Source organism: Bufo bufo, chromosome 4 (genome assembly GCF_905171765.1).
Source record: "Bufo bufo chromosome 4, aBufBuf1.1, whole genome shotgun sequence".
Classification (NCBI taxonomy): domain Eukaryota; kingdom Metazoa; phylum Chordata; class Amphibia; order Anura; family Bufonidae; genus Bufo; species Bufo bufo.
The window spans coordinates 540787497-540808685 of NC_053392.1; the positions used below are offsets into that span (position 1 = coordinate 540787497).

Genomic DNA, 21189 nt, shown 5'->3' on the forward strand with positions numbered 1-21189 from the left:
GTCACATATTCTACTTCATGACACTGGTAAAATGAAGTAAAAAAAATAAATTTTTATTAATAAAAAAAATATCAAAATTTACCAAAAATTTGTAAAAAATTGCAAATTTCCAAGTTTCAATTTCTCTACTTCTATAATACATAGTAATACCTCCAAAAGTATAGTTGTTACTTTACATTCCCCATATGTCTACTTCATTTTGGGAATGATATTTTATTTTTTGGGGATTTTACAAGGCTTAGAAGTTTATAAGCAAAAAAAAACAAAAAAAAAATATATATTTTTAGGGGCCAGTTCAGGTCTGAAGTCACTTTGCGAGGCTTACATAATAGAAATTACCCCATTCTAGAAACTACATCCCTCAAGGTATTCAAAACTGATTTTACAAACGTCGTTAACCCTTTAGCTGTTACACAAGAATTAATAGGAAATAGAGATATAATTTCAAAATTTCACTTTTTTGGCAGATTTGCCATTTTAATATTTTTTTAACTTTTACAAAGCAAGGGTTAACAGCCAAACAAAACTCCATATTTATTGCCCGGATTCTGTAGTTTACAGAAACACCCCATATGTGGGCGTAAACTGCTGTACGGGCACACGGCAGGGCGCAGAAGGAAAGGAATGCCATACGGTTTTGGAAGGCAGATTTTGCTGGACTGTTTTTTTTGACACCATGTCCCATTTGAAGCCCCCCTGATGCACCCCTAGAGTAGAAACTTCAAAAAAGTTACCCCATTTTAGAAACTACGGGATAGGGTGGAGGTTTTGTTGGTACTAGTTTAGGGTTCATATGATTTTTGGTTGCTCTATATTACACTTTTTGTGAGGCAAGGCAACAAGAAATAGCTGTTTTGGCACCGTTTTTATTTTTTGTTATTTACAACATTCATCTGACAGGTTAGATCATGTAGTATTTTTATAGACCAGGTTGTCACGGACGCGGCGATACCCAATATGTATACTTTTTTTTTTTATTTATGTAAGTTTTAAGCAATGATTTTTTTTTAAACAAAAATATCATGTTTTAGTGTTTCCATAGTCAGAGCCATAATTTTTTCAGTTTTTGGGCGATTACCTTGGGTAGGATATGATTTTTGCGGGATGAGATGACAGTTTGATTGGCACTATTTTGGGGTGCGTGTGACTTTTTGATCGCTTGCTATTACACTTTTTGTGATGTAAGGTGACAAAAAATGGTTTACTTAGCTCAGTTTTTATTTTAAATTTTTTACGGTGTTCATCTGAGGGGTTAGGTCATGTGATATTTTTATAGAGCCGGTCGATACGGACGCGGCGATACCTAATATGTATACTTTTTTTTTTATTTATGTAAGTTTTACACAATAACAGCTTTTTTAAAACAAAAAAAAAAATGATGTTTTAGTGTCTCCATATTCTGAGCCATAGTTTTTTTTATTTTTTTGGCGATTGTCTCAGGTAGGGGCTCATTTTTTGCGGGATGAGGTGACGGTTAGATCGGTATTATTTTGGTGGGCAAAGGCCTTTTTGATCGCTTGCTGTTGTACTTTTTGTGATGTAAGGTGACAAAAAAGTGGTTTATATAGCACAGTTTAAATTTTTTATTTTTTACGGTGTTCATCTGAGGGGTTAGGTCATGTGATATGTTTATAGAGCCGGTCGATACGGACGCGGCGATACCTATTATGTATACTTTTTTTTTCTTCTACTTTTTAGCAATTTTTTTTAACTTTATTTGGGGAAAATGAAGTTTTTGTTTATTTTTACTTAAAATCGTTTTCCCCCCCAAAAAATTAAGTTTCTTCAACCTTTTTTTTTCCACTCTTTTTTGTCCCACTTTGGGACTTCAACTTTTGGGGGTCTAATCCCTTTACAATGCATTCCAATACTTCTGTATTGGAATGCATTGGCTGTATGAGTAATACAGTGAGTATTACTCATACAGCTTCCTGCCTGTGAGATCCAGGGGGCTGGATCTCACAGGCTAATCACCGGAAGGCAGCGCGATGCCTTCCTTAGGCATTGCGCTGCCTTCCATGCCATCGGGTCCCCCCTACAGCCGCATGGGGACCCGATGGCACCGCCGCAACCGCAGGTAAAAGCCGCAAACCGCAGGTCTGAATTTACCTGTGGTTTGCGGCGATCGCCGACACGGTAGGGGTCACGACCCCCCCTTCCCGCGCATTTAGCCAAGGTGCCTGCTCAATGATTTGAGCAGGCACCGGGTTCCGATCACCGCCCGCCGGGTGGCGGTGATCGGAACTATACATGACGTACCAGGACAACATGCTGTACTGGTACGTCATGTGTCCTGAAGAGGTTAATTTATTTTAATTTAAGACAATAACAGCATTTTAGAAAAAAAATTATATTTTAGTGTTTCCATAGTCTGAGAGCCATACTTGTTTTATTTATTGGGCGATTGTCTCATGTAGGGGCTCATTTTTTGCGGGATGAGGTGATGGTTCGATTGGTTCCATTTTTGCATACATACAACTTTTTTGATCACTTTTATTACCTTTTTTGGGAAGTGAGGACAACATTTCAATTTCATCATAGTGGGGGTTTTATGGCGTTCACCGTGCAGGGAAAGTAACATGAACCTTTAAAAGATCAGGTCGTTGCATGACATGTTGATGATGGAAAAAGGTGTCTTTGTGAAGAGAGGTTGTCCTCAGAAGTTTGAGAAACTATGGAGTGAATGGTTATCTCACACTCATGTTGTTATCTAGGATATCTTGGAGGGGTTCACGATTTGTTTATGGGGGGGGGGGAGGGGGTGGGTGGATGCTAGGTTAAATGCATCTATTGTCTAATTTTGGTGTTACGTTTCTATACATTATATATCGCTGTATGGTGATCCTTGTATGATGTTATCATATGATTCTGTTGTATACTGACTCTGCATTTTTGAATGAAAAAGACAATGTATTGTTTTAAAATAAGGTGCTTTTATCTGATCAATAAAAACGATTTGATTTAAAAAAGATCAGGTCTTTACGACTATAAGAAGAAATTAAGGGGTTTTTTCTTTCATTTTTTTTTACATTTTTTTGATCCAGACCCACTTGGTTCTTGAAGATCCAGTGGGTCTGATGCCTCTATAATACACTACAGTACACTATATAGTGTACTATAGTGTATTGCGACTGCCTGATCAGGCTGCTGTCTTTAGCAGAAGCCTGATCAGGCTTAGCTATACCATGGCAATCCGGAAGCCTGTGAAGGCGTCCGGTTTACATGGTAACCACTGGACGCTGCCACAACAGAGCAGCGGCTGATGGGGGGGAGCCCCCTCCCTTTGAGATGTCGGCCGTTTGAAGCAGAGTGTCAGCTGTGTGGCAGGAGAATCATCTTTATAACGTTAATACGACCTATCAAAGTTAATGGCAGGTTCTCCCATGCTTCAATTTACTTAGTGATATATTGCATGGTGGCAATTACATTTAGTTGGTAGAATTTTGCAACCTCCCTGTGGATATTGATCCCTAAATATTTAAACTGCTCTACTACTTGGAGTTTGGATTGCTGTGTAGTTGTGAACCGGATCAAAATCATCGATTAAGCAAAGACTCGACTTGGCCCAGTTCACCCGGAGACCCGAGAGACTACCAAATTTGTCTAGTGTCTAAGAGTGCATCTAAGGAATTCCCTGGGTTCGCTAAGTATACCAACATGTCGTCTGCATATAAAGAAAGTTTCTCTGTGATGCCAGCCACCTCCCAGCCTTCTATATACAAGTTGGAAGAAATGAGTATGGATAAGGGCTCCATTATCAACGCAAACAGCAAGGGGGAAAAGGGGCAGCCTTGCCTGGTGCCCCTACCCAGATGGAAGGAGTCTGAAACATACCCATTTACTTTGACCCTCGCTGTGGGGGACCTATAGAGCAGTTGTAACCAGTGCAACAAATTCCTAGGAAAACACATCCCATTCCACTGAGTCGAAAGCTATCTCATTATCTAATGAGGCCAGGACCCTCATACCCCGATTAACGTGACTAACCTGTAGATGATTAGTGTATGAACGTCTCAAATTTATATCAGTAGTTTTCCCTGGCATGAAACCCGACTGGTCCACCCCCACTAAGGAAAGGATTAGCTCCCTCAGTCGCAGCGCCAGTATTTTTGCAAGAATCTTAACAAAGATTTAGGAGCGAGATATGTCAGTAGGAGCTACATTGGTCCGGAGGTCTTCACTTGCTCAAACACAATCAAAAAGCTTCAGAAGTCTGGTACTGTGCTCTTTAGAGAATAACTTGTACCATTCAGCCGGAAAGCCGTCCGGACCCGGAGCTTTCCTCGCTGCTAAGGATCCAATAGCAAGTTCGATCTCAGAATCTGTGATGTGTGCCGCCAAGGCCTCTTTATCTTCGCGCGCAAGTGTAGGAAGTTTAATCCCTGCCAAAAAATGTGATAAATCCCCTTGAGTACATGTAATTTTTGAAGCATATAAATCAGAATAATAGGAAGCAAATTGGCGACACACATCTCAAGGCTCTATCAACAGTAGACTTTAGTCAGTCATAACTCCAGCAACCACTGTTTGGGGGAATTCCGAGTGAGCCAAGAACGCTAAAGCTCTACCATTCTTATCCCCGTCTGAGAAAACAGCTTGCCTCTGAGCCAGGAGTTTCTTTTGAGTATAATCAGTAAGATGTAGACAGAATAGGCGTTGTGCTTCAAGCCAATCACTCTGCTTTCCACTACTCGGGTCCTTTGAAAACTCTCGCTCCCTGTCCAACACTGCTGTCTCTAACTTTGTCCGTTTTATTCATAGTTCCTTCCTATATGATGCTATTGCATGGATTAACGCTCCCCTCATCACTGACTTAAAAGGCATCCCATTCTAGCAGAGGGTTCAAATACCCCTCATTCTCTTTCCAGTAGTGTTCCATAGCCTAATGAGAGTCACTCTCCACTAGGGATCGACCGATTTTCGGTTTTACTGATATTATAGGCCGATATTCAGGATTTTGAACGTTATCGGCATCTATTTTGCCGATATACCAATAACGTATTGGGAACAAGGATCACACTGCTGACAGCGCTCTCCGTGTTCCCTCAGCAGCACAGGGGAGAAGGAAGCAGTGTCTCCCTCCCCTCTGTGCTGCTGCTAATGAGAGGAGGGAGGACAAGAGGAAGGAAGGGGCTGTGGCCACTGCGCCACCAATGAAGATAACTCTCTCATTAATTCATATACAGGAGGCGGGAGCTGGCTGCAGAATCACATAGCCGTCTCCCGACCTCTATGAGCGGTAGCTGCGATCCGCGGCAGTTAACCCCTCAGGTGCAGCACCTGAAGGGTTAACTACCGCAGATCGCAGCTACAACTCAGAGGTCGGGAGACGGCTATGTGATTCTGCAGCCAGCTCCCGGGTCCTGTATATGAATTAATGAGAGTTATGTTAATTGTTTGCGCAGTGCGCCCCCCCACCCCAGTATTAGACATTGGTGGCGCAGTGCGCCCCCCCACCCAAGCCCCCCAGTATTAATCATTGGTGGCAGTGGCCACAGGGTCCCCCTCCTCCCAACCCAAGTAATTTCATTGGTGGTGCAGTGGCAGTTCTGATCGGAGCCCCAGCAGTGTAAGCCTGGGGCTCCAATCGGTTACTATGGCAGCCAGGACGCTACTGAAGCCCTGGCTGCCATAGTCAGCTCCCTGCTGCTGTGTGCACAAAGCACAGGGCAGCAGGGAGAGTGTGAAGTCCTAATCTCCCTGATAGAGCTCTATCAGGGTGAATAGGACAAGGGTTCTAGTCCCTAAGGGGGCTAATGGTTAGTAAATAAAAATGTAAAAAAGTAAAAAATAAAATAAAAAGATTTACAAAAAAAAATACATGTTAACAATAAACAAACATTCATTTTCAGCAGATACTTTTTTTTTTCAAAAATGAAAATTCACAGAATATTGGTATAAATTATCGGCTTGAAAGTTCACAGATTATCGGTATCTGCTCTAAAAAAAAAAAAAATCTATAAACGGTCGATCCCTGCTCTCCACTGGTAAAACATCAAGCCACATCGGATTCAAGAGCCACCACCTATTAGGGGGGGCAATGGCTGGGATAAAAACAAGAGAAGGGGGGCATGATCCCAAATACCCCTAGGCAGATAATCACTAGTTCTGATATAAGGTAGTAAATCCCTACAGACAAAGGCTAGATCTATACGGGACAAAGAAGATGTGGAAGCCAAGCAGCATGAGAATTGTGTATCGGAAGGATGAAGATGACGCCATACCTCTATTAGACCATGGGCTTCCACCCAATGTAAAAGAGACCTGTTATGAGAAGCCTGGGGGAACAACCCATCTCTTAGCGGATCTAAGGTGGCATTGTAATCGCCCATAATCATAAAGGCAGTTGCTGGAAACATTGTGACTTTGCTCATAATAGAATCAAGAATTTCCCTACATAATGGGGGTGGTATATAGACACCTATAACCAGATACTGCAACCCTCTAATACTGGCATGTAGAATCACATATAATTCAGAGACATCTATTTGAACTGAAAAACTGAAAAGGAAGTTTTTTGGCAATTAGAACAGAAACTCCTCTTGCATAATTAGAATATACCGCATGATAAGCGGATCCCACCCAGGGGCATTAAAAGAGTCAATACTTTCTGGCCCTGGAGATGCATTTCCTGTAATATAACTATATCGGGACTATAGTTTTTAAGTAGTTAAAGACCAGTGAATGTTCAATCTTATTATTGAGACCCCCTAACATTCCAGGATATCAGCTTAACTGACACCATATACACAAAAACATAACGAGTCTCCAGGTCCGTGGAGGAGCAGACATTCCCACCCACACACACTGACAAACAGCCAAAGAACTAAAACCCACCCCTTCCCTCCCTCCCCAATACGTCCCAACATGGTTAGCTTTAACCCATAACTGAAACAATTTGGGTACAATACTACCGCTAGGCAATTAGGCGCATATTCACACCAATACAGGCACGGCAGTTAGAAAGATAAAGAGATCAATTCCTCAACAAACAGTGCACACATCTCAAAATACTGTCACCCAGCAATCATATATAGATTCCGACTGCACTTAAGGAAAAAGACAACAATTTAAGAAAGTCTTTCATATTTACTCCGCTATCCGTAGCTCGTCAGCGACGAGGTCTTACAACCAATCCTCTGCTGCTTCCGGGGTTTCAAAGAAACGGACAGTTTCACCATCTTGCACCCGCAGTCGAGAGGGATATATCATTGCATATTTTATATTCCGCTCCTTGAGTCGTGCCCGGACCTCAATAAACTGCTTCCTTTTCATTTGGACCTCCGCTGTGAAGTCCGGATAGAAGGACAACCGAACATTTTCATAGGTGATGTGACCCTTCTGTCGGGCAGCTAACAGTATGGCATCCCTGTCTCAGTAATTCAAGATCTTCATAATAAACGGGCCTTCAGGGGCTCCCGCAGGTAAAGGTTTGGAGAGGACCCTATGTGCTCTTTCGATAACGAAGCAGTTGGATAGGGCAATCGGCTGTAGAGTGTCTCTAATCAGTTGTTCTGGTGTGGACTCCTCAGCCCGCTCTGGCAGACCCAGTATGCGATTATTATTTCGCCGGTTGCGGTTTTCAGGGTCTTCAGCCCTGGCTTGTAACATCTTAACCTGCTGCTGCAATTGTCTAGTATCAGTTTCGGTTGCTCTGGTTATATCTTCCACATCACTCAATCTGTGTTCCACCTCACTGGTTCTTTCACGTATTTTGTCAAAGTCATGCCGCAGACAGCTGAGATCAGACTGGAGATGATCAATTTTCGCCGTCAGTGCTGCTTGGCACGTGGCAATCGCTTTCATTATTTGAGAGGCCTCGGCTGAGGTTTCTAAGGGAGGAGACCCTCCATCTCCCTCCATCTGTTTGACTCATGGCATCCATAAATACTTTCGCAACAGGAAGAGCAACTGATGTGGCAGTTTTGCGGCCCATATAAGAAACTCACGGCAGACGGAATATTAAGTATGAAAAAGACAGCTTTGCCAACACGGCAATCAATCTTCACAGGATAATCCCCAGAATGTTATCAATAGAAAGCAAATAGCCGGTCAGCAGCAGGTGAAATCTGGAGAATCTGGGCTGGTATAACAGTAGGCTTAGCAGGATCAACTAACTACGGTAAGTATAAAATATTATGCAGGAGAGATTTGGGCACAACAGGTGTAGGTTGGGCAGGGCACACTTCCCACAGCAGTTAGGAGAATAGGTCCCTTCCAGCTTGTACATTAGCATCTATTACTGGAGGGGGAGTTTCAGGTATCCCCTCACCAAGCTCTCCACAAAGCAGTCTTTTTGCCTCCATTTACACAAACAGCAGGGCCTACCTGCGCTCTCCTTCATACAAAATGTGTCTTCCCCCGCCTCCACCCCCATCCACTCCACTCCACAGACCATTCCACCAGGTTGCTGACAGGATCCTCGGGGGTGCCGGACAACAAGCAGGCCAGGTAAGGGATAATTCTGCCCAGCGTAGTGCAGCTCCTTGCTCAAGCGCCGCACACTGTACCGGAGCTCCGTTCCCGACGGAGCAGCGCTACTGCCGACCTCCATCTCCTCTCCTTCTCCCCCAAGTCAAGACACAGTATGGCACAGACTGGGAGTTCGATGGTGCAGCTATGGCTGGGTGAAATCAGGATCTTCACAGGATTCCTCTGGAGCACTGAGTAGCTGCTTCCTTACGCCATGCAGGCTAGGCCCCCCCAAAGGAAAGAACATGGATGATGCGTGTGTTTTCCGCATTTATATGTGGTAGAACATGTAGAACATGTCCTAAACTTGGAGATCATGGACCCATTGAGATCAATGGGTTTGCCAAAAATGCAGATGCCACACGGACGGTATCCGTATTATGCGGATAGCAAAATACATAGTCGTGTGCATGAGGTCTTATGCTGTTGATTTTGACCATGGATTTAACAATGCAGACGGTGAAATCATGGCAAATCAACCGCAAAATCTGCAGCAGAATTTTCAACATGCTCTTAAAGTATCTTTTTTTTTATAAAAGTTGTCTCACTAGAAACATTGGTGGCACTAATGTCCCATTGGCGAAGGTCCACCTGCAGCGAGTTTCGACTACAATGTGATCACAGGAGCTGTTCAGCAGCATGCAGAGTGGCACAGCTTATCGGAGAGTGGCCACAACCGCTGTTTGAACACTGGTGTCATACTCCAGCATAATAAGGTAACCCTTGTAATATAAATAGGACAAAATACAAAAAACAGTCATGTTTCATATGCGAGCAAAACCTCCACTACTGCTGAACCTACAGCGGTGGAATATTTCCATGTGTCGAACCATGTTTTGCTTTTTTTTCTGCTTTTTTTTAAGTTTGGAACAATCAGCATTTTGGTCCCATTGTAGGAATATTAAATTTCAAGCGTTCTTTTATAAAGTAAAAAAGAGCTATGTTTTCACTGGCCGCCTCTCGAAAGACCGCGCTGATAGTTTTATGTATATAGGAAAGGTTAATGCAATACTCTAACTGGTAACCAATTGCATTGGGTTTCTCGGAAGGTTCTGCTGATTGCTGAGAAATTCTCTGCTCGTGTTTTTTTTTTTTTCTTCTGGCAGTTGTTTTGAATTGGGCAACAGATCAGAAGCATCCGAATGATATCATGTGCTTTCCAATACTTTGTCTTTTGATTGCAGCCTTGATCAAAGCGAAAAGGTATTGTAACATTAAATTATTCGGCAAAGTAGTGTTGGTAACTGAAAAAATAAAACCCTGACAAAACAGTTTAATTTAGGAGCAAACGTACATTTCCAGAAAGAAATGCGGTCTGTTCACAAGAGGATTAATTGACTAATATCTTCAACGTCAGTGCATGCAATCCCTAAACACTAAAGTCATCTGTTTGAAGAAATCCCTGTTCACCACTACAAAAGGAAAAACCTAAGTGCATGCCAAATGCTGTTAAAAAAAAAAACTGCGCAGCGGATCTGTGCTTAAATAGTATCATTTGTTTTTAAGCTGGATTTTCAACCTTTTGTTGCCTAAAGCAGAACAGACAAATTCAATTAGTAATGTAAAAAATATCTGAATAAACGGCAAGAGACCGGGCAATTAATAAAATCGGCGGACAAGATGTTCCCAGAATGAAGAGCGAAGATCGCACAAAGTGGAATAATGAATTATACTTTACAAATAGTAGAAGAAATAACTAAAGTAACTAATTGCTTTATCATATTCAAAGGAGTCATGTGAGGAAAATAATTTTGACCTACCAACATAAAAGGTGATAAATATCTGACTGTGGCGGTCTGACCACTGGAACCCCTAGCAATCCTAAAAATGTAAGATCTCCGACTTCCCTCTCTGATTGGAGCGGTAATGTGAATGTCGGTCCACCGCTCCATTCACTTAAATGGGACTTACGTACAGTAGATAGCTCTTACTTAGTCCAACAGAAATGAATGGAGCGGTGGCCTAACTACTATCACATTCCATTAAGAGAGGGAATGCGGGGACCCCTCACGTTCCCGAGTGGATTCACCATGATTTGATATTTATCATCTGTCCTGTAAACGTTACTATGTAATACGGCTGACAAAAGGCCATGACGACCAAGATCGGGAGGAACAGCTGCTATGGTTTCTTGGGGCCTTCTGGAGGTATTAATGGAAAGTAAGGAGAAACCCAACAGACTGCAATAGGGGGATAAACAATGCAAAAAAAAAAAAGTAAAAACAAAAGTTTTTAAAACAATTACAAAATAAAAGAAGAAAAACTGATATTATCCCTTTTACAATTGTACATATAAAATAATATTGTTTACATATTAATGAAAAATAAACATAATTGGTAACGCCGTGTCGGAAAATGTCTGAACTATTAAAAATATAAAAGTATATAAAACAGAATAAAAAGCGATTGAAAACTCCTATGTACTTGAAAATGCTACCAATAAAAAGCCATAACAGCTCTGTAGATGGAAATAACAAAAGCTATAGGTGTCAAAATATAGCGATACAAAAAAAAATATAAAATTTCCCGAAAGGTTTTCATTTCCCCCCCCCCACATTTTTCAGTACAAGATATGGCAAATTAAAAGGTCTACATAAAAAAAATAATAATAATAATAATAATAATAACTTGTCCCACAAAAACCAAAACCTTAAATGGCTATGTGAGCAGAGAAGTTAAAAAGTTCTGGCTCCTTGAAGGCAGAGAGGACAAAAAAGAAAACGAAAAAAATAAATAAAAATTGCTCGAAACAGTCAAACACAGAATTAAATACACAATGATAAATAAATCTGAATTTGGAAATGCAAAGGAAACCATTAAACATCATTCACAGCCAAATTTTTGTTATTGTTCCAATGTGTCTGAACAATAAATTCAAAACAGTCTCAATAAAAACGTCCTTTTGTTTCCAGTCTATAGCAATCCAAAACTGTCTCTTAGACTACAAACTAATCCTGTGCAGTCCGATTTTGAAGTCATGCTCCGATCCGTCTGCCTCCCCCTTGCTACACTTGTCAGTAAACAGTGAGGAACAAATAGAAGATATCATGACTGCAGGATTACACTACACAAGGTTAGTAGTCTGTTGCCATGGAAATTATATATATATATATATATATATATATATATATATATATATAAATATATACCAGTTTTTCGCTTTATAAGACGCACTAGTAGGGGGAAAATGGCCGTGCGTCTTTAAAGCAAATACTAGTGAGTGCTCCATTATGGAAGCGCTCACTAGTATGCATTAGGTGCCGGGAGCGGGGAAGAAGCGCTTCCGATACTCACCCTCCCTGGTTTTCTTGCTGGGGCCGGCGCTGCACTGGCCTGGCCCCGTACAGCGTCAGGACGTAGTGCGCGCAGGTGACAATGCAGTGCGGGCCGGAGAAGACAGAGGAGAATGACTTCTAAAGAGACCGCCGGACCCGGAGCGGAGCAGCGGCGCAGGAGAGGTAAGAAGTTGTTGTTTATTTTTTAGTCTGATGGGGGTCTGAAGAAAAAGGGCTGACCTGAGGTCTGATGGGGGTCTAAAAGAAAAGGGCTGATCTGAGGTTTGATGGGGGTTTGAAATAAGAGGGCCGATGGGAATCTAAAAGAAAAGGGCTGTTCTGAGGTCTGTTGGGGTCTGAAAAAAAAAGGGCTGTTCTGAGGTCTGTTGGGGTCTGAAAAAAAAGGGCTGTTCTGAGGTCTGTTGGGGGTCTGATGTGATGTCCTGATATTTATTGGGGTCTGATATGAAGTCTGATGAAAAATTTTTTTTTTTTTATTATTTTCCTCCTCTAAAACCTGGGGTGTGTTATCATCGGGTGCATCTTATAAAGCGGAAAAATACGGTATATTTTCATATATCAGTATTCGGCAGTGCTGTATCCAGTTCAGCCTGCCATATACATTTACTGGAGATGTTAACACAACCTTACTGCTTTGGACTACAGCTGTTACTTGATTGTTTGAAATCAATCAAAAGTGCTGCAGAAAACTATCTAGGTGTGTATGTAATTTTCATTTTTGTAAACGTTTCAGATAACTGAAAGTCGGGGAGCAAGTCCTGCAATGCATGAAATTGTAGTTAAATGATTTAGCAGAAATTCTTAAGTAATGTTACATCTTTAATTGTAATCTAAGGGACTCCTAAAATAGCTGATTATTATTATGTTTAGTGGACAGAAAACGTAATATGCTCAAGGGAAATTTACTTTGCAGTGGATATCCCTTTAAAACCACCACAAACACAGCCATGCAATTACCAAGGTGGTATTCTGCCGGCAGAGAGTTTTCCCTTTTGTCCTTCAAATAGTAACTTGTTTGCTGCCAGAACCGGATTTTTTATTCCTAAAAGTAAAAAAAAAAAAAAATATAACACATTAAAATTTGTGCATGTAAACGTAATATTTTACATCTGAATCGCTAATAGACTGGTTGTACTAAGCTTTTTTTTCTTATTTAGTTACCAACGCAGCTGATGCCAAAAGTAAAGGTGAACCAATTCAAATGGGGCCTATGAAATAAATTCTATTTTATTAAGGATTAGAAGGTTCAGCCATGCTTTCATTTCCTGATTATTCTCAGTGACATCATATACAGGGAGTGCAGAATTATTAGGCAAGTTGTATTTTTGAGGATTAATTTTATTATTGAACAACAACCATGTTCTCAATGAACCCAAAAAACTCATTAATATCAAAGCTGAATATTTTTGGAAGTAGTTTTTAGTTTGTTTTTAGTTTTAGCTATTTTAGGGGGATATCTGTGTGTGCAGGTGACTATTACTGTACATAATTATTAGGCAACTTAACAAAAAACAAATATATACCCATTTCAATTATTTATTTTTACCAGGTAAACCAATATAACATCTCAACATTCACAAATATACATTTCTGACATTCAAAAACAAAACAAAAACAAATCAGTGACCAATATAGCCACCTTTCTTTGCAAGGACACTCAAAAGCCTGCCATCCATGGATTCTGTCAGTGTTTTGATCTGTTCACCATCAACATTGCGTGCAGCAGCAACCACAGCCTCCCAGACACTGTTCAGAGAGGTGTACTGTTTTCCCTCCTTGTAAATCTCACATTTGATGATGGACCACAGGTTCTCAATGGGGTTCAGATCAGGTGAACAAGGAGGCCATGTCATTAGATTTTCTTCTTTTATACCCTTTCTTGCCAGCCACGCTGTGGAGTACTTGGACGCGTGTGATGGAGCATTGTCCTGCATGAAAATCATGTTTTTCTTGAAGGATGCAGACTTCTTCCTGTACCACTGCTTGAAGAAGGTGTCTTCCAGAAACTGGCAGTAGGACTGGGAGTTGAGCTTGACTCCATCCTCAACCCGAAAAGGCCCCACAAGCTCATCTTTGATGATACCAGCCCAAACCAGTACTCCACCTCCACCTTGCTGGCGTCTGAGTCGGACTGGAGCTCTCTGCCCTTTACCAATCCAGCCACGGGCCCATCCATCTGGCCCATCAAGACTCACTCTCATTTCATCAGTCCATAAAACCTTAGAAAAATCAGTCTTGAGATATTTCTTGGCCCAGTCTTGACGTTTCAGCTTGTGTGTCTTGTTCAGTGGTGGTCGTCTTTCAGCCTTTCTTACCTTGGCCATGTCTCTGAGTATTGCACACCTTGTGCTTTTGGGCACTCCAGTGATGTTGCAGCTCTGAAATATGGCCAAACTGGTGGCAAGTGGCATCTTGGCAGCTGCACGCTTGACTTTTCTCAGTTCATGGGCAGTTATTTTGCGCCTTGGTTTTTCCACACGCTTCTTGCGACCCTGTTGACTATTTTGAATGAAACACTTGATTGTTCGATGATCACGCTTCAGAAGCTTTGCAATTTTAAGAGTGCTGCATCCCTCTGCAATATATCTCACTATTTTTGACTTTTCTGAGCCTGTCAAGTCCTTCTTTTGACCCATTTTGCCAAAGGAAAGGAAGTTGCCTAATAATTATGCACACCTAATATAGGGTGTTGATGTCATTAGACCACACCCCTTCTCATTACAGAGATGCACCTCACCTAATATGCTTAATTGGTAGTAGGCTTTCGAGCCTATACAGCTTGGAGTAAGACAACATGCATAAAGAGGATGATGTGGTCAAAATACTCATTTGCCTAATAATTCTGCACGCAGTGTACATCTCTTCCAGCCTCTATGAACCTGTGCAACAACAAATTTTTTAACAAATATTCACATTGGGAGAAGAGAACGGTTTAATTTACTGCTCTTTCGTCTACTTCCAGCTAACTCAAACATGGAACTTGTTCAACAAGAAAGCCCAGGGTGAAATCAAGTTTACACAAAGTATATAAAACACACAAAGTGTGATGGAGATCACACCTATCTGAAAGAAATCACCATCAGATTCATTCTAGGCGGCTCGTCTAGAATGCTTTACAATGTGCTTTTTTGGTCTAGTTTTAGACTAGCATTAAAACCATTCAGAAGGCTGTTCCGGCAAAGCAACAGCCTGCAGGATTTCAGCATTTCCGGTATAGCCGGATACTGCCTTTCCCCACCGGAGTCCATTGACTATAATGGGATATGGCGGCGATCCAGCCTTTTTTTGGCATTTGCATCAGGATTCGGCAGGAAAAAAACACTGCAAGCACCAGTTTTTATTTGTGGTGAATCCCGACACTAATGCTGGAAACAGGACTGGTTCCCCACTGGGTCCCATTACAGTCAATTAGGCCTGGCTATGCCAAATACGATGAACCCTAGCAGACCGTTCCTCTGCCGGATGGTTGTAACGCTAGTTTAAAACTAGCCTTATTACAATTTTAACAAATACTATATTCATCGGAGTACGAATACTTATACTTATAACTTCCCAATATACTTTCTCTATTCCTCCAGGTTTCCAAGATCTCTGCTTGATGTCAAAAGGTGCGCTGTAACCAATTCTGCGCCCTTTCATTCGCTGTCATATAAGCAGAGGTCATACACATTTGCTGATACGAGAACGAATATGAAAGCACGAGAATACAGAACCAGGCAAGATGACGTACCCAACGCCTTGTCAATCTAAGGTCTAAAGGAAGGGGATGGCAGTGAAAGGGGCAGAGTTTGAGCGCAATCATCATTGTACTAAACCCCTAATTTCCTAAAAACCAAACTCCCTCTGCAGTGAAGTTTTGGATCAACAAAGTGCCCCATTGTAATCTTGTAAGCAACACGTTTTGGGTTACATAGGGAAGTGGCTGGTGACAAACACCCTTTAAATTCAGAAAGCCTCTTAATTTCAATTACTTTACAAAGACCTGGAACCTTTCACAAAGATGATGCAAATAATTAACATGGACCATACCACTCAAAGATCCCACTGCTCCAAAACTTAAAGACTTTCCATCCATGATACTGGCGTCACATTCGATTTCTCCCAGTAGATTCAAATTTGAACCCATTCCAGCATTTGTGAAAGGGGAGTCCTAAATAGGGAGAAAAATATGAAAGCTGTATCCATGTGTTTTTAGTTACACTGTAATGCCACAGCTGAGAAAGTGTTCAAGGGAGTGTACACCGAACCCTGGTAGGTGGGTGAGATGAAAAGGGCAAGGAAAGCTGGGTTTCATTTACACAGGCCAGTGGCAGGGACTATTATCAGGAAGAAGCGTTCGTAAAGGTGCCAGCAATCACCCGATGAACAAGCAAAGCTCATTTATCGGGTGAAATCATCTCTGGTGTGGTCACCTAAGGGTACTTTCACACTTACGGCAGAGGATTCCGGCAGGCAGTTCCGTCGCAGATCCGGACGCAAACTGATGGCATTTGTCAGACGGATCTGGATGCGGATCCGTCTCTCGAGTGTCATCCGGAAAAACGGATCAGGTATAAAAAAATTTTTTGCATTTTTAAAGGTCTGCGCATGCCAGATCCATTTTGCAGGAACACTTAATGCCAGATACGGCACTAATACACTTCAAATGTAAATTAATGCTGGATCCGGCATTCTGGCAAGTGATCAGTATTTTTGGGCGGAGATAAAACTGCAGCATGATGCAGTATTTTCTCCATCCAAAAAAAAACGTAAAAGGGACTGAACTGATGCATCCTGGACGGAATGCTCTCCATGCATTAAGATAAAACTGATCAGTTTTTTTCTGGTATTGAGCTCCTGTGACAGAACTCAATACCGGAAAACAAAAACGCTAGTGTGAAACTACCCTAAATCATCATTTCTGGGTAGCAGATTGCGCCGTCTAAATAGCAATCTGATGCCTAAAAACAATGATTCCCTATGGGGACAAGCAATCGCAGCAGCAATCCCTCATGCCCCTATAAAGGAGGTGATTGCTGTATGTAAATATGGCTTTCACCTCCTGTAATAAGCAGGCAATTATCAGAAATGAATGGTTTATTCCCAATAATTGCCTGCTCTTCAGTCAGTGTAAAGGGGCTTTAGTTTATTTTCTGGGGTGGTGGAAAGGTTGGAAGTGGGCCTGCCATCCACTCTACCTCCAGTGCACATTTTTTCTTGACCCTCACTCAGCTCAGGTGACATTGCTGCATTGCATCATTACTAAGGTGTAATCGTTTTTTGATGCATTTTTTGGAGCCGAAGCTAGAAGTGGATCCTGCAGGAAGTTAAAGTATTAGTCCTTCCTTTATATTTCTCATTCCCTCCCAAACACTTCTGGCTTTCGCTGAAAAAAACACCACAAAAAATGCTGTGTGAAACCACCCTTAAAGCCTGCCACAAGTGCAGACTGTGGTCAGAGACGCAAGAAAGTCATATAAGCCTGGAGTGGGAAGTTTATTGGGACACTGTGCTTTACTGAATTTTTGTATTGGTAAAGAAATCAGTACCCAGATTGTTAGGTAATTATTTTCTGCCTTACTGCATGTCTTATACGTACGTGGACAAAAGTCCACACAAGTCAAGTTGGACTAAATAAAGGCCAGTTAGGGGTTTTAGGGTTCAGCTACACAGTGTTTTTTGGGTGCAACACCTGTTGTGTGCCCAAGAATTGCAGTGAGGCAGGGCAGCCAAGGAAACAAGAGGGTTTGCATCGCAGATCGCACGTTTGCTGCAAACCTAAAAACTCAAAAAACCCAACACTGCTGGGTTTTTCCAATTCTGGGGTCACTGTAAATGTTCAAGTCACGTGACCCCATTCACTTCTATGGTTGCCCTGCTAGACTGCAATACTTGGGCGTGTGACATAACTCGCAAGCAACATTACTATGTAGCTGTACCCTTAATTTGGCACTGTACTTTCTACACTTTTGATATGTCATAGCAACATATCAAAAGTTTAAATGAGTATAGGTCTGAGCGCTGAGATCCCCACCAATCTCCAGAAAAAGGGGGAGAAAATTTGATTTTTGTAAAACTTACCAGTAAAATCTCTTTCTCGCTCTTCATTGGGGGACACAGGAACCGTGGGTATAGCTATGTCCTCTAGGAGGCGTTGACACTAGTAAAAGCTGTTAGCTCCTCCCCTGGCAGCTATACCCCCTCCAGCCTGGAGAGAGAGCTTCATTTTTTTGCACAAGCAGTAGGAGAAGCAAGCCAACCAAAGAAAAAACGTGGAACACCAACCATGCCAAAGGACCAACAGGGTTCTAACCAGCAACTGCCACAACTGTGGTCGAACAACAATACTAAGAGCGAGAAAGATTTTACTGGTAAGTTTTACAAAAATCTAATTTTCTCGCCCATATTCATTGGGGGACACAGGAACCGTGGGACGTCCAAAAGTAGTCCACAGGGAGGGAAAAAACCACAGACCCATGGAAGCAAGCGTCCCGACAGGCATCTAAGAAACTGCCGCCTGCAAGACCATGCGGTCCAAGGCAGAGTCCGCCGATGCATAAGTATGGACCTGGTAAAATTTTGTGAATGTGAGTAGGAAGGTCCAAGTAGCTGCCTTACACAACTGTGCAGCCGAAGCGCAATTCCTCCGAGCCCAAGATGCGCCCACCGCTCTGGTGGAGTGAGCCTTGACACCTAAGGGCGAAACCCTGCCCCGGGCGCGGTAAGCCTCGGCAATTGCAGCCCGAATCCAATGTGCGATTGCCACCTTGGAGGCCGCCAATCCCTTGCGAGGACCATCCGGAGTGACAAAAAGGGAGTCCGTACGGCGAAAGGGACCGGAGGCTGCTAAATAGATCTTCAGAGCTCTGACAACATCCAAATGGTGTAATTCATTTTCCTTAGGGTGTGAAGGAGAGGGACACAGTGAGAGAAGAACAATTTCCTCGTTGATATGGAAGTCAGTGACCACCTTCGAAAGAAAAGAAGGAACGGGCCGGAGAACCGCTTTATCCTTCTAAATAACCAGGAAGGGTTCTCTGAAAGAGAGCGCCGCCAACTCAGACACCCACCTGATGGAAGTGATAGCTACAAGGAAAACTACCTTCCAGGACAGGAGTCTGAGAGAAATCTCCCACAAGGGCTCAAAAGGGGAAGCCTGGAGAGCTGAGAGGACTAAATTCAGATCCCAAGGCGGCAAAGGAGGAATCGTATGTGCCACTCCCTGAAGAAAGGTTCTTACAGGCCCCAGGGGAAACAGAGGGCGCTGGAAAACTATGGAAAGCGCCGACACCTGACCCTTCAAAGAACTAAGGGCCAGACCAAGGTCCAACCCTGATTGAAGAAAGGACAGGACCGTGGGGAGAGAAAAACGAAGTGGAGGAATGTTTCGGCTTTCACAAAAACCCAGGAAGGACCTCCAGGTCCTGTAATAGATCCTGGACGATGCAGGCTTCCTGGCCTGAATAACAGTGCGGATGACATCCGCCGAAAAACCTCTTTGCTTTAGAATGGCGGTTTCAATGGCCACGCCGTCAAACGAAGAGACCTTAAATGCTGATGGAAGACTGGTCCCTGCGAAAGAAGGTTGTCTCTGAGTGGTAGTGACCAAGGGACGTCTCCTAGAAGGACAACGAGCGGTGTAAGGCCAGCCGCTTGTCCGGAGGATGGCGAACTTGTGCCGCTTCCGTGTCCAGAAGCATACCCAGAAAGACCAGTTGTCTGGAGGGAGTCAGGGATGACTTCTGCAGATTGACCAGCCACCCGAAACGTGCAAGGGCTTCCAGCGTGAACTGTACGCTGCTCAACGCCTGAGCAAAAGAGGGAGCCTTGATGAGGATGTCGTCCAGATAAGGCATAAGGAAGATGCCTCTGGAACGGAGCAGGGCGAGAATAGGGGCCAAAATTTTTGTGAATACCCGAGGCGCAGTCGCCAGCCTGAACGGGAGGGCAACAAACTGGTAATGATAGTCTCCAATTGCAAACCTCAGAAAGCGCTGATGACTCCGTGGAGGTATGCATTATGGATATCCACGGCCGAAAGGAAATCCCCCCCCCCCCCCCCCCCCCGTTCCAGAGAAGCAATTACGGAATGAAGGGACTCCATCCAAAACCGCTGGAGACGGAGGAACCTGTTCAGCAGTTTGAGGTCCAGGATTGAGCCCTACTTTTTGGGGACCACAAAAAGGTTTGAGTAGAACCCCTTGAACCTCTCTGCCGGGGGAACAGGAGAGATGACTCCTCGGTCCAGGAGGGAATAAATGGCCTGGGAGAAGGCGAACGTCCGCTCGGGGTCCCGGGGAGGACGGAATGGAAAAAACCTGTCTGGGGAGAGGGACGAAAACTCGATCGCGTATCCTGAGGATACAATCTTGAGTGATGGGCCCGCCAGATGTACTGGAAGAGGAGAAGGTCAAGCAGCCTGAGGCGTCGATCCTGGGAAGGAAACCCGCCCCCCCCCCCCCTCCCTGCTGAAGAGCTCGCCGCAGGGTGGGAACTAGCGAAACAACGAAAAGGTCTACCACGTGAGGAACCTGACCTAGCTTGAGAGGCACGCTTTGCTCAAGTTGTGGGAGATGGGTACTCTTGCATCCCGTAGCCTCGGAAATAATCTTGTCCAGCCGTGTACCAAAGAGACGGGCGCCGGCGAAGGGAAGCCTGGTTAGAAAACACTTAGAAGTCGCGTTCGCAGCCCACACCTTCAGCCAGAGCTTGAGGCGTAAGGTGACTGCAAGCGCTGAAGAGCATGCAATGAGGACGCTTGCGTCCAAGGACGCTTCACAGAGGAACTTTCCAGTCTGGGTGATCAGCTGTACCAAGGATCAAAGATCCTGAGCAGGGACCTCCGATACTAAGTCCTGGTCCAGCTGGCTGCCCCACTCAGAGATTGCCTTTGCCACCCACACGGAGGCAAACACGGGCCTAAGGGCTGACCCTGAAGCAGCAAAGAGGGACTTCATTAAGGATTCCATCCGACGGTCTTCAGAGGTCTGAAGGGAGGATCCATCGGCCTCAGGAACAGCCGTATTTTTGGCAAGACGTGCCACTGGTGGGTCGACCTTAGAAGGGGATGCCCACATGGACACATAATCCGCTAGGAAAGGATATAGAACATCCAGCTTTTTTGTGGTGGAAAAACGCATGTCTGGGTGATCCTAAGCCTAAGAAACCACCGCCGAAAAATCCTTATGGCGAGGAAACCTTTGAGGCATGTTTTGGATGGAAAAAGGATACCCCCTGTTGGTCAGTGAGGGGGGGATCATCCTGCACCTGGAAGGTGTCACGGATGGCAGCAATGAGGCCCTCTACAGTGGAGGCCAACTTGGAAGGCTGCTCCGTTTCCATGTCCAAATCAGAATTCTCTACCTCTCCTTCAGATGGCACGTCCCCAGGAGAAGAAAAACCTGAGTGAGATCGTACACGGGGTGGAGAGGGAGATGCGTCA

At 43.5% G+C, this 21189-nt stretch overlaps 1 protein-coding gene across 1 annotated transcript in view; it reads right to left on the reverse strand.

Annotated features, from left to right (window-relative positions):
• The window catches only part of TASP1 (taspase 1), a 235101-nt gene that overhangs the window by 137962 nt on the left and 75950 nt on the right, over nucleotides 1-21189 (reverse strand). Inside the window, exons 6-7 of the mRNA XM_040429971.1 lie at nucleotides 15798-15918; nucleotides 12726-12810 (exon numbers count right to left, since the gene is read on the reverse strand). Of these exons, the coding sequence (XP_040285905.1) occupies nucleotides 12726-12810; nucleotides 15798-15918 (206 nt within the window). The remainder of the gene's footprint in view (nucleotides 1-12725; nucleotides 12811-15797; nucleotides 15919-21189) is intronic.